Below are 14,859 nucleotides of genomic sequence, written 5' to 3' on the forward strand. Positions count from 1 at the left end.
AGAAGAATTGGGAGGAAAAAAAACCCTGGAGAATAGGGTGATTTCCACGGCATTAAGTGAAGCTTGGCAAAGTGAGCACTGGGAGTCAAGAGACTTGCATATAAATCAGGAATGGCTGCCTCTGTAAGTCATTAGAAAGGAGATGATGTCTGCTTTTCATTTCTATAACAGCAGCACCTAACACAGTGCCTGGTCAATAGGTACTCAACATATATTATCTCAATGCACAGAGTCAAATGTTGCCAGGAGGGCAGGAAAGCTACAAATTGGCTATGGTAACTTAGTTATTGGGCTTGTGTGTGTGTGAGTGAGCTGGATGTCAGGTAATGGGTAAAGTATTGAACTGGAGGTGAGAAAACAATGACACAAACTGAGGGCTTCTCTTTCCAAGTATTTGGCTGAGAAGAGAGATGTAGGTATTAGTTAAAGGGTAAATATGGTAAAGAAAGCCTTTTATTCCAAGATTCAACAAAAAGGATGAGTATACTTCTATGTTAAAGGGAAAGAGCCCACCGAGAAAATACATTTTTGAGTTTAGAAGAGAAGGAAGAACGAATGCAGAAGGGCCCCCAAAAGGCACAAGTGCATGCAATCCGGATCAGGGCAGATTAGCTTTGAACTTCTACAAAAGCAAGATAGGAGAAAGGACCACGTCATTCCAGAGGTATTTCTGGTAGAGGAAAGGTTTAGGAAGAGATCTTTTGATGACCTTTATTTTAATAGACTTCAAAAAACTACTGTGGGAAAAAGGATACTATGTATAGAAAAGTCTACAGTTCCTGATACATCTAACAACAACAACAAAAAAGCTTGATATACTAAACAAAACCCAAATAATGTCTTCCCTAAAAGTGGATAACTGAAAAAGCAATTTGAGCGTAAACCAAGGAGTTCAATTACCAATAAGTATATCAAAAAAGTGAAACATGGGTTTAATTTTTCCCACAAAGAGTTAAAAATAGTAACGACAACTTTCGGGGAAGAGGAAAAAAGAAGAAGAAAATTATATGCAATTCCGAAATGTGTGAGTATTTACAAACTCTAACATAAGTTCAGTACAAAAAGGACCAGAAGAATCATCATCATAGGAAGCAATGGGTAATTTTAAAAATCAGGGAAGAAGGGATGATTCATATGTAATTTAATTTTGTTGAAAATATTTAAGTTCGAGGACAAAAATAGGTGATATGTTGAAATGTGGGAAAACACAGTGGGAAAAAAAAAGAATTCAAGAAAGTTCAGTTTCAGTAACCAATATCTAGTAAAACCCTCAGGACCTAGTGGCTACAATCTGCATTAATAGCATCTGAAGACCTAGAAATATCATTAGATACCATTTTGGATAATTTTTGTAGACTTGAGATGATGTCTATTCAAAGTTACAAAATAGTGTCTGCACTTAACAACAGACACACTCTGCATGACTTTACTTTACTTTTTATTTTTTTGAGACAGTCTCACTCTGTCCCCTAGGCTGGAGTGCAGTGGCACAATCTCGGCTCACTGCAACCTCTGCCTCCTGGGTTCAAGCGATTCTCCTGCCCTCAGCCTCCTGAGTAGCTGGGATTACAGGTGCACATCACCAAGTCCAGCTAATCTTTGTATTTTTCGTAGAGACGGGGTTTCACCATGTTGGTCAGGCTGGTCTTGAACTCCTGACCTCGTGATCTGCCCGCCTCGACCTCCCAAAGTACTGGGATTTCAGGCGTGAGCCACCGCACCCAGCCCACAGATATCCATGACTTTAAAAATGGAAGAATTTTAAACTCTCTAAACAGGAAAATATTGGGAAGCATTGTTATGAAAATAGATTTTAAAACATTTTGGTTGAAGACAATATTGAAGTACATTAAGAAAAATCCTATCCTACCATGACATTGGCAAGTCTGAGAGAGCAAAGAGAAATAAGTTAGAGTGCTGTGATTTGAATTAATCAGGAGCTTGATTCTGTGAAATAAGCTGAGACCTTGTTTCTTTATGGCTCCAAAGTAAACTAATTCATCCATTCATTCAATACCTATTTAGTACCTGAGCCCTTAGCAAACATGCCGCACACTGTATGTAAGTTCTGGGGCTATTGCTTGGACCAACATAAACAAGGTTCTTATTCTTGTAAAACTTATCTTCCAGTAAGGGAGTTAACAGACCATGTTGCCTGCTTTACCTAGGATGACTACTGATCTCCAGCTATTGGATCTTCATTCCGGACAACAGGGTAGAGGGAGTAAAGAAGAAGGAAGGTTTTTTAGAAGGTACTTATAGCACAGTGCTTACAAATTATTGGCTTAAAACTTAGTCACAAGACCATACCTAGCTGTAGGGGAGGTTCAAAAGACATGACCATATAGCTAGGGTAATGAATACAGAAGAAACTATTGGATATGGAAAGGAAACTAGCATGCCATTCCACAATCTCTAAAGAAAGATTAGGGAAGTTTTGGCTTAAAGCAAGAATAATCACAATAAAATTTTACAATCCTTTGCAAGCATATATGAAAACATACAAAAAAAGGTTGTAATGATATTTTCTTAAGCTGAGAGGACAGAACAAATGAGAAAAATTAAATTATTAAATGAAACTTTGGTTTAGAGGTAAGAAAGATTTTATGACAGTCAAGAGATCAGGGTTGTACAGTATATTATGTGAATGTTGTGACTCGTTGGTTTCATCTTGGATATCATAACTTGACATTTTGTAAAAGTCGTTTTTTATGAGAATTTTTTCAGGTGCCCTATAACGTCCTGTCCCATCAGAAGTGAATAATAATCCTCCATATTCATGAGATATCTTAATGGCAACTTCTACAGTCTTCCATTGTTTAGTTTAGGTAAACCTGGGAATCACTTTTGGGTATTGTCTCATCCAACTTCTGTTACCCATCCACAGCATAAGTCATGAAGGTCTTGGATATTTTGTGCTCTATCAATTAATTCATCATGAATCCTGGAGTTATTTGCTGTTCCAATCATTTGTCCTACTTCGCTTCCCTTAAGCATAATGAATTTACCACCATTAACTTCTAAACCATATGGAATTTGTACATGTGATTTGACTTTGTGAGCAAAAATTCTATGGATGTCTTGAAATTTGTGCCTAGTATAAAACTTATTTTCAGTAGAGATTATATTTCTGCACTCAGGCAGCTATGTAACTTTCACTGTTATTCCTGGTCAGGCTTTCCAGATGTGATGATAACCTCCTAGGTTCTCTGGAAGATGGACATATTCTTCAGGATGACATTATAATATTTTGTTAGGTAAAATCTTTTATCTATCTAAATCGATAGTTCCTAATGTCTTGAGTAACAAGACTAGTACTTTTTATTTTTGTTAGCTCTGTGAGTTAATGTGACCAATGCCTGAGGTTGAGTAATCAGGCCAGTATCAGGCTGGTCTTTGCCAGAACTTTTTGCCTAATACATTTCTCTATTGTTTTCTACAGGTCACAGGATGTTAATACGGGTTCTAGAATGTAATTTTTAAAAATGTTTTGTGAACGACTAGCAACATGGTAATTTAATTTTCCAATATCATTTACAAGTGAAATGTATAGGACTCCAATAAGGCACAATGACCTAGATCCTGAGTATGATCCCGTCGGAAGAAGCAAATACTGAGTTGAATAAGCTCACTCATGTCTGCTTACACCAGTCACTTTTGAACGCTCAATGGGAGGCAGGGGGAATGACCTGTGTTTGGCAGATGTCCACTCAGTATGACCCTGGATTGGACATATAGTTACCTTGGGTCAGGCCAGCCATGTGTTGTTGGACTATTCCTTGCAGATACACTCTTAGTGACTGTTAAAAGTTCCTGAGTCATTAGGTGCCTGTGGACTATGCCCACTGATATTTGTGTTAGGTGCAAGCTGCCTAGCTGTGCTGACACTGACTGAAGCTGTGAGGTTTCACAATGACATGGCAGCCAATTACATATGCTCAGATGTACCATGTATCAAGAGTTATTCACATAATCCATTAGGCAATATCATTCTACACACAGGCAGTAGTAAAGGGAATAAAAAACCACAACAATGACTCGGGAGACCAATGTACCTCCAGAAGAGTCCAGTGGGTCCAGAAGCCCTTCGGATACTGGTCAGAGGCTCCTTTTGGGCAGAGATCACAGCAGCAGCCACCAGGTATGGAGAAGTCCTTAGAGTTCTCATGGACAAAGCTTCTGAAGGCATCTTGGACAAGACCTTGTCTTTGCTGGTTTCATGATCCTCTGCAGATGGGTCCATTCTCATTTTCTCAACCACCTTTCACTTCCTATCAGTTCGTTTTAGGTCTCTCATGATCCCAGGGAGCAGTAGTTGTTATCATCTCAGTCCAATCATATATGTTTATCTCTTTGGGGATGAGGGGACAACTTCATTGTGGACTGAATTCTACTGGAGATGAGTGACCCCATTTTAAGACATTGGGATCACAAATTATTATCACATGTCATCAGGGCAGACAATAGCTACAACCTGGGGCTGAAAGCAGATGACTCCATTTATTCTAGAAACATTCTGTCTTGATTATGGTGCCAGTTACTGCGAGGGACTTCCTTTTCTCCACCTATTTTTTACAAGGTTTGAGTCTGAACTGCTAACATTCTACTGATTTATGGATGAAGGGACTGACTGCACCATTCCAGCCTGTCACAGCACTTGCACCAATACTTCCACTTTAAGAGTTTTCCACCTTGTCCAGAACTACAGTCCATTAATCCCCTCATTTTCTCTCTTAAGAGAATAAACAACACATCTCATGTACATACCCACATCCCTCTTCTCCCAAATACCAAATACACAAAAATCCAATCTCTTTCCTACCTAAGCAATTTTAGATAGTCACTTTGTCATAATTACTTTAAGCTCCCTGACTCAATGCTTGTCTTTTCTCTGGCAAAATCTCATCCCTGGATGAGCAGCACTTTGTGTTGGCTCAATGACACCACTCAGCTGAACCAGAAAAATATCAAAAAGTGGTCAGAGTGTCATCATAAATTCAAATTACTTACACAACAAATTGGCCCTAAATATTTCCAAAAATCAATAAAACTTTTGTTTCTCCAATGACATCATTTCTTCAGAAACCCAACATGTATAACCAATCTTTTCTATGTTCCTCTAACTTTCATTCTACTTCTTTCACCTGAATATCTTGCCATATCATTCAAGGAGAAAATATATCCCGTTAGGCAAGAGCCGATCATCCTCTCATCACCTAAGAAAATAATATGCACAGGATGCACCCACCTCATCTTTCTCTGCCTCATCATGTCAGAAAAAGTACCTCTCCTTTTCTCACAAGGCAAATCTGAGATAAAAGATTTACATGGCCTGTAATTCCAGCACCTGGGGAGACCAATGCAGGCAGACTACTTCAGCCTACGATTTTGAAACAAGCCTAAGCACCTTAGGGAAACCCATCTCTAAAACAAATACAAACAAATAAGTAGCTGAGCGTGGTGGTGCGGTGGCACATGCCTGTAGTCCCAGCCACTCAGGGTGGGGAGCACTGAGGTGGGAGGATCACCTGAGCCTGGAAGGTTGAGGCTGTAGTGAGCCGTGATCACACCACTGCACTCCAGGTGGGGCAACACATATTTTTAAAAGGATCTTCTCTGTTAAAAATGATCAAATAAACAGATGGCTATGAGGCTGAGGTGGTTCCAGTACGCTCAGTTCCTCCTTCAACAAACCAAAACTTGACTCAATTAAATAATAAAAGGAAACTTAAGCTTAACCAATCAGAAACCACTAACTACCATCTAACCAGAGACTTTCCACTGTAATGTTCCAAATGAGGCCACTGCTGCACTTTACCCAATCAAGTATTTTCTTTTTCTTCCATATTCACCATATAAAAGCCTTCCCCCACCCTCCCTAAGCCTCTCTGTTGGAGCTCTGGGATGTTTGCAGTCTCGGGCTGCCTGGTTTATGCATTTCTGAATGCTCAAATATACTTCCTAATGTTCCAAAGAGCCTAATTGTATCTTTTAACAGCTCTCATGGTTATGTCATTGTTTCTGGATTTTCAAGTTCTACCTCCTTCATGGGATTGATTCTCAGTATGTGAACACGTTCTCTTCTACCATCATAAAGACTCTCCTAATATGGGCAGTTTCTTACAAAACTATACACAATCTTACTATGTGATCCAGCAGTTGCACTCCCTAGGTCTTTATCCAAATGACCAGAAAGCTTATGTCCACACGAAAACCTGCACACAGATGTTTATAGCAGCTATTAAAATATCTGCCAAAAGTTAGGAGGAACCAAGATGTCCTTAAGTAGCTTAATGATAAATACAAATGTGATATATTTAGAAAATGAAATATTAATCACCTCTGAAAAGAAATGAGCTATTACTAACTGTGTATTACACACTAAATGCATATTACTAACTGAAAGAAGCCAATCTGGAAAGTTATCTACTCTATGATTCCAAGTATATAACATTCAGAAAAATGCAAAACTATGGAGAGTGAAAAGATTGGTGGTTTCCAATGGTTAGGAAAAGAAAGGATAAATAAATAGAGCACAAGATTATTACAGCAATGAAAATACACTGCAGGATATCATAACAGCTATAATGATACATTCATTATACATTTCATTCTCATTATACATTTCTCCAAGCCCTTAGAATGTGTGCCACCAAGAGTATTGCTCTGGGTGATGATGATGTGTCAATGTAAGTTCACTGACTATAATAAATATTCTACTCTGGTGTAGGAGGTTGTTGGTGGAGTGACCCAAGAGTGTACAGGAATCGAGGGCATATGGGAACTCTGGACTCTGCACTCCATTTTGCTGTACACTCAAATCTACTCTAAAATAATAATGTATCTTTAAAAATCTATTACTATCACGTAGCCCTTTTCAAGTCTCCAACTGCTCTGAGCCAGTTCTATTAAATCTCAGAAAACACTGGTTAATAAGCTAGCTCTGACCCAACTGGCAAGAAGAGGCAGGAAAGACCCAGGCCAGGGGAGTATATTGCACATGCATGCGCCAGAAAACTGGAGGAAGCTTGGAGGCCCTTTAGCCTAGTCCTGAGCCTGTTGAAACTGCAGTTACAGGCACAGATGCCTGGGGCACCAGTCTGAATTTGCCAACATCCAAGGCCACATGAACACAAATGCACAGAGTCTCCTCTGCAATTGGTAGCTAAGGATGTTAGGCCATGATTGGACTACGATGGGAGATGATCTGGGGACAATAGATTCTGTAGACTTTTGTTGTCTCTTCCCAGCCCCAAGCATTTCACTCCTTACTCTTGCCACAGGCAGCAGGGAAGCTCCCTATGTACGTCATCCCCACAGCCTATAGCTTTGTCACCCTCAGTCTCATACCCTCCTATGGCACAGTCAGTCAGGACATCCAACCTTGCAAACTCAAGAGTGCACACATGGCCCAGATAATGGGGTGAGCAGAACCCTCACCTTTGATCTGCAGACAAATGCCCCCTACCTTCTGGGCCTCTACCAGCAACTGGAGGCTCTGGAAATTTCCAGACACACACCAGCGTTCTGAACTGCAGGCTGCTGCCCCATCCTATGGCAGAGTAGACCTTTTCTCCACCAGATTGCCCTGTTATCCAGTTGAATGAAATGTCTTTTTAACATAGAAACAGGGCACAGAAACTAGTGTTCTTTGGCCCTGAACCCCATCACACTGTCTGCAGGTATACACCCATCCTTAGCAAATACCACAGATTTGAGGACTCAGTCCCTGGAGTGTGGTCATTGGCTCTGCTTTCAGAAAACAACAAGGTACTTTGGAGCAACTCTGCAGATTTCATGAAGAAAAGCAAAAACAAACAAAACCAAGTGATGAACACACACACACACACACACACACACACACACACACACACACATACCCCAAAGTGACAGGATGTCCCTCCAGGACATTTGCAGAGAGGGGAGCAGAAAACATCCCAGGGGCCTTTCACAGGTACTTCCTTGAGCCCGTTTTCAGACAGTGCTGTCTAGACCCGTCTCAGCCCAAGCACCGCCACCCTGATATGCAGGAGCTGGCTTCCTTACCTGAAATTCAACATCAAGGAACGATTTCTTGGCCAGGCATGGTGGCTCATGCCTATAATCCCAGCACTTTGGGAGGCTGAGGCAGGTGGATTGCCTGAGGTCAGGAATTCGAGACCAGCCTGACCGACATGGTGAAACCTTGTCTCTACTAAAAATTAAAAAAGTAGCTGGGCGTGGGAGTGTGCCCCTGTAATCCCAGCTACTTGGGAGGCTGAGGCAGGAGAATCACTTGAAACTGGGAGGCAGAGGTTGCAGTGAGCCAAGACCGGGCCATTGCTCTCTAGCCTAGGTAACAAGACCAAACAAAATTCCTTCTCCAAAAAAAAAAAAAAAAGAAAGAAAGAAAAGAAAAGAAAAGAAACCATCTCTTCTACTTAACATTAACAGGAATGTCCTCAAGCAGTGCCCTCATTGGCAGGGGTGGTGTGGGGGAGTTTCTTAAAAAAGTGAGGTCTCTGCCCACCACCTAGAGAACCTGGAAATTTCCATCAATGCCACAAAATCCAAATCACTGGATAGTGCTCCAATGTATGGCAGATTAGACCATCTCTCCATTAGATCTGGGTTTCTGTTCCATTGAATGAAATGGCTTTTCTATTACAGGATCAGGATAAGGGATCAAAAGGGTCTTACAACTGAACTCCAGCATACAGTCTGCACAGACACTAGGCTTGTGCAAATATGACATGGTGAGGCCCCAGGACCCTTGAACCAGCTGACGGCACTGAGTTTCAGGAAACAATGAGATACATTCAGCAAAAAAGTGGGCTTCATGCTGAAAGCAATCAAGCCAAGAACACACACATCACTCTGTCACACACACACAAAGACACACACACACACATACAAACACATATGCAGACACCCTAGTGGCCAATAGGTCCTTTCACCAGGAACCTGCAGACAGGAGAGCAGAAAGCCTCCCAGGGGTCCATCACTGCACTTTCTGGAGCCCCTTATCAGATGGCCAGCCCCGGGACAGCACGGTTTTATCCTGGTCCAGCCCAAACTGCGATCTCCCTCTGATGTGGGAGCTGGCCTCCTCACCAGAACCTCTCTGTCAGACAAATTTCTTTTTAAAATGGTGAGAGAGAACCTTCAGACAGTGTTCTGATCAGACAGTGTTCTGGGTGGAGAGGGGGGCTTCCTAGGAAGTCAGGCAGGGCAGGGCTGAAGCCCTCTGGGTTAGCTGTGGGCTTTTGATATAAAGGCAGATAAGACTGGACAGGTGGGCGGTTAGTGAGGGGATGGACTGGGGAGTGCTGAAGAACTCCAGTTGGGAGTATTCTGTTGCTATAACTGAGTTCCTGAACCTAGGTAACTCATAAAGAACAGAAATTTATTCTCTCACAGTTCTGCAGGCTGGGAAGTCCAAAATCAAGAGGCCTGTGGAGAGGGCATTCCTACTACATCCTCACATGGAGGCAGGTGAAAGGGAGAGAGGATGGATGTGATGTGCTCACATGACAGAAGAGTGACAAAAAGGAAACTGAATCCTTCAAGCTCTTTTTATACTTATATAAGATGTAACTATTTTGTATGTATATAAAAAGTAACATCCCCCTCACCTACTAGAGGATAGTAGATACCATCCACATATGGGAAATGCAGAATAGATAAATAATTTATTCTCTCCTTTATCAGTTTTCCAAATAATACGTAGCTTTTTTACCTAAACACCTCCATTAGGCTGCAGCTCCCAACAGTGCGGTCTTAGGGATTAGAGTTCTAACGGATACATTTTGAGGGATACATTAAGACCATAGCAATTCTAAAACCAAAGAGTATCCGAGCCAGGTCTCAATCAATGTAGTAGTTTATTTTGCCAAGGTTAAGAACATGCCCAGAAGAAATAAACACAGAATCACAGACACAGTCTGTGGTCTGTGATTTTCTCCAAAGATGATTTTGAGGGCTTCAATATTTAAAAAGGAAAAGTGACCTAGAGAGGAAATAGGAAGTGTGTGGTGATCCTCACATTGCAAGACAAAAGGAGCAGGTAGGGAAATAGTCAATTATGTACTGATCTTATGCTCAATAAATCAGCACTTGATTAGATAAGATGAACAGGGTAGCTACCTGTGGAAATGTTTAAACTTTTATCTGTAACTGCTTACAAAGCCAAGGAAAGGTGGCTTCTTGCATGACTCAGCTTTCAGGTTAACTTTTTTCTTTTGGCATAGTAAACTGGGTCCCCAATTTTTATTGTCCTTTCATACAATGATCAATCGCTAGATCTATTATTTCACCAGGAGTTGCAAAATAGTAATATTCTAATGCTATCATTACACCTTCATTTATTAGCTGAAATACTTACATAAAAAGTAACTTCCCCTTGATCTGTTAGTTATCCAGTGACACCACCCACACAGGAAATGCAGAATAGATGAATTATTCCCTTATCAGCTTTCCAAATAATAAATTGGATCACTGGCAGCCTTTTTCTTGCTTGTAAACTTATTTATTATAATTACAAATCCATGCATTTATTGCTGTTAGTATACCAATTGAAGTTCCAATTGTCCTGTTTTTGGACAGTAGGAGCATCGTGTCATCTCCTAGGCCCCCTGATATACCCTAGTTATGTTTCATAGCATCCTTATTTTATGATATGTCAGAATGATCCAGAATCATCTCATACATCTTCTGTCCAGACCTAAATTCAGGCATTTCTCCAAGGAACTCTGATCTCTTTTTATAAAAAAATTGTTATTTCCAGCATATAGACTGGATATGAGAAATGCTGCCTTACTAAGTTGGTCCTTGATTCGTGCTTTTTTCTGTGAATACATACAGGAGTTCTCCTTCCTTCTGGGTTCTCTTTTTTCTGAGAGTTAAAACATATCATGACATGAATCAAGTTAAATTATGCCTCTGAGTTTCAGTTTCCTTTTCAGACTATTTATTTTGATGATTACATGAGTTAGTACACAGAAAATGTATAGCGGTTTTTGGGATATACTTTAGGTGATCAGTAAATTCTCAGTGAAAAATGTGCAAAGGTTCAAGGGGGGAACTCCCATCAGTCCTACCTAACTGGATAGCAAGCTCCTTATAGCCAGGATCATAGTTCTAAACCTCTGTGTATCCACCATAACTCCTAGCACAATGCTTTGCATCAGTCATGAGCTCAATAAATTATTACTGATGACCAATAACCATCATATTAGTTGCATGAAAGTGCAGTAACATATGCACTTTCAAACCAAATAACAAGAAGAAAATCTACAAATAGCAACCTGTAAGTATCAAATATTTCCGTGTATTATTGTAGGTCTGTGAAACCACAACACACTGATATATTGAAAGATGTGGACTAAGTCCAGTTCTAAAGCAATTTGAAATTTCCACAATATAACTTAAATTCATTAAATTTTCAGATTTCTGAATTCATTCAAGTTCTAAAGTTATCATTCTGGGACAGTTCAATGTCTTTAAGTTTTTAATCTTCTCCATTCTAATTTCGTGCTATAAAATCAATAAAGTGTAGGTTGTAAAGAAAAAAAAATCATGAATCCATGATGACTTGTCCTATACAAATTGAGGACTATAAAGTAGTTGTTTATTACTCTGTAACTTCTATCTGTATCCCCTTTCTCCTATACTAAGAATCCTAGGTCCTCAATGACAACAGGAATGACAGAATTAAAGTATTATTTCTCCTCATCTCCTTCATCCTATAATACTGATCTACAAATTGAAGATGAACAATGCCAACAACAAACAGTTTTAGGGTCCTTGTTTGGCAATTCATTTTTTTCCTTAGGATGTATTTCCTTTTGGTTGTACAAATTGCAATGCTTTAAAGCGTCTTGAAACAGTTACTTTTGGTATGTTTAGAACCCTCAACTAGTGTTTTAAGACACATTTATGTTTAGGTATTTTATATTCATTTTTTATTTACTGTACTTTCATTTATTAAGATTTTATTATGAATAATATTAATATTGGCTGGATATGGTAGAACGATTCATTCAGATTGGTTGGGACTTGGGTGCTCACTTCAGCAGCACATATACTAAAACTGGTTGGGACTTGGGCCATACCAGTGTTTAAATATTTCTCTATCCCCCTGCCTTGATGGACCCTGCCCTGCCATGAAAAGTTGACTAAAGTAAGTTTAATTTATTAAAATGTGATTTTAATATGCCTACTTCTCTTGAAAGACATTTGCCAAGGTTCTAAACTGAATTCTGGATAAAAACAGGTCATGAATTCTATTCTCTGTTCAAGGAATGAATTCCTTGCATTCACAGAAGCAAGAATGGATGACAAAACTTTGTATCCTTCAAATGAAGATGAAGTGGTCAGGTGCAGTGGCTCCTGCCTGTAATCCCAACACTTTGGGAGGCCAAGGTGGGCAGATCATCTGAGGTCAGGAGTTCGAGACCAGCCTACCCAACACGGCGAAACCCCATCTGTACTAAAAATATCCAAAAAATAGCTGGGCATGGGGGCAGCTGCCCAGCAACTCAGGAGGCTGTGGCAGGGAGAATCGCTTGAACCTGGGAGGCAGAGGTGGCAGTGAGCTGAGATTGCACCACTACACTCCAGTGTGGGCAATAGAGCAAGACTCCGTCTCAAAAAAAAAAAAAAAAAAAAAAAGATGAAGTATGCAGAGAAGAAAGAGCTTTCACTTACTTGCATGAAGTACTGAAGATGTGACCTCAATTTCACTTGCTGCTTGATCAGACTGAAAGGCTGAGACATTGTTGGTGCCAAGCTCACTAGCACTAGTAAATCTCTCTAGGCTCTGGGTATGCATGGAGCTGGCACTGGTGTCATCACCTCCATGATGTAGATCTTGCTCATCAAACAGTGCAACCAGCTAGAAATGAAACATAAATGTGCATTTATAAATAAAGACATTTAAATTACTACCAAAAATTTATACTACTTTAACAGAAGTCTACAGTGGGAAAATACCTGAGTGACCCCAGAATGTTAAGTTTTAAGAAGCAAAACCTCGGCCGGGCGTGGTGGCTCATGCCTGTAATCCCAACACTTTGGGAGGGCAAGGTGGGCGGATGACCTGAGGTCAGAAGTTCGAGACCAGCCTGGCCAACATGGTGAAATTCTGTCTCTACTAAAAATACAAAAATTAGCCGGGTGTGGTGGCACATGCCTGTAGTCCCAGCTACTCGGGGAAGCTGAGGCAGGAGAACGGCTTGAACCCAGGAGGCAGAGGTTGCAGTGAGTGGAGATCATGCCAATGCACTCCAGTCTGGGCGACAGCATGAGACTCCATCTCAAAAAAAAAAAAAGAAAAGAAAAGAAAAAAAAAGAAAAACCTTAAAAAGACAATGTTTCTGTTAATGTTGATGCTTTACTTTTACATTTCTGAAGTGAATATTTTATAGACAAAATTCTATGGCTGAAAAATAATGAAACTGCTATCACAGCATGCTAAGATGAAAGTAAGTTTAAATGTGTTCTAAAATATAGGCTATATTGTTAAGTGGAAAGAAAAAATGCAAAACACAGAGCGAGAATGTGTGTGTATATATATATATATATACACACGTGGTATAAGCTACACTTCATATAATGAGATGGGGATATTGAAAATTATACATGTTATCTGCTCATTTGTGCATAAAATATCTAAAAAGGATAAAAAGGAACCTAATGAAATGGGAATCTAATAAAAGGAAATTTAATAATATGAGCACACAGAAAGAGGTGGGGAAGAACATAACTAGCCTAAGTAACTTTGGAAAACTCTATTTTCATTGTTGAAAGCTAAAGACAAAAAAAAGTCCCACAAATACTATTTTCTAATTAGTAAATTTATTTCTCAACAAGCATATGGTTTCACAATTCTCAATCTACTACACACACACACACACACACACACACACACACACCAGGAACAAACAAACAAACAAGTGAACATATTTTGGAAAATAAAAGCCAATTTTCTCACTGTTAGAAGTTACAAAGAAGGAAAAGCTAGAATAAATTCAGTGGTGTTAGAGTGGAATCAAAGGCAACAGTAAGAACTCATAGTTTTTATAAGTAGGTAGGTAGGTACACAGTCAGACAGGTACAGACAAATGTCAATGCATGTGTGAGTACACCAACATAGAGTTCTTAGCTCTGTCAATGGAGAGATCCTAGAGTAAATGACATTCCAGTGCTAATGAGCACACCTAGTGCTCAGATCATGGTTTCTACTGCCGTTCTCCAGTTAATGATGAACCAGGGCTCCCTAGAAATAGGGTTAATTTCAGGGCTGAGGTCAGGGAAGACGCATGATAAGCCTGGAACACTTTGTGGTGCCAAAAATAAGGAAGAACTCAAAAATGATGAAGGCACATCAAAAGGAAACAGGTGCCAACCTGAAGGGGCTCTCAATGGCCAATGTTGAGTGTTGGGAGAAAAGCTGAGTGTTGGGAGAGAAGCTGAGGCAGGGCTTGGAACATGTCCGGGGTCCAGGATTAAAACCCCTCGTGGCCTTTGGAATGTGTCTAGACTTGCTGACTCCTTGCTTCTAGCACTCCCTTTATCTCAAGCAGCCATGTTTCAAAGAAAATGCTAAACCGTCACAGCTGTAGCTCATTCACTTGATATACCACTTGCTTTCAACCCCCACATCTTCACTACCTGTTTCTTTGTTTGATCATCAATAAATAGCGTGGGCTCCCAGAGCTCAGGGCCTTTGCAGCCCCCACACTAGCTTTGGCCACATGGTCCCAGTTTCTCTCTTAACTTGTCTTTTTTCATTCCTTTGACTCCGCCAGACTTAGTAGCCCCCGTGGCCTGGTGTTGGGTCTGATCACCCCAACAGTTGAGACAACCTGAAAACAAAAT

The 14,859-nt window shown here is 40.3% G+C and overlaps 1 protein-coding gene and 1 long non-coding RNA gene across 2 annotated transcripts in view; both read left to right on the forward strand.

Annotated features, from left to right (window-relative positions):
• The first annotated feature begins 2,161 nt into the window (after positions 1-2,161).
• On the forward strand, positions 2,162-3,516 carry LOC129048434 (uncharacterized). The gene is made up of 3 exons (XR_008510776.2): positions 2,162-2,252; positions 3,176-3,257; positions 3,443-3,516. It is a non-coding gene; the product is annotated as an uncharacterized LOC129048434 (long non-coding RNA).
• A 517-nt stretch (positions 3,517-4,033) lies between these two features.
• LOC129047412 (uncharacterized) overlaps positions 4,034-14,859 on the forward strand; it is a 28,894-nt gene continuing 18,068 nt past the window's right edge. The window contains exon 1 of the mRNA XM_054523476.2: positions 4,034-4,141. Coding sequence (XP_054379451.2) covers positions 4,034-4,141 — 108 coding nt within the window. The remainder of the gene's footprint in view (positions 4,142-14,859) is intronic.

This window comes from Pongo abelii, chromosome 8 (genome assembly GCF_028885655.2).
Source record: "Pongo abelii isolate AG06213 chromosome 8, NHGRI_mPonAbe1-v2.0_pri, whole genome shotgun sequence".
Lineage (NCBI taxonomy): Eukaryota > Metazoa > Chordata > Mammalia > Primates > Hominidae > Pongo > Pongo abelii.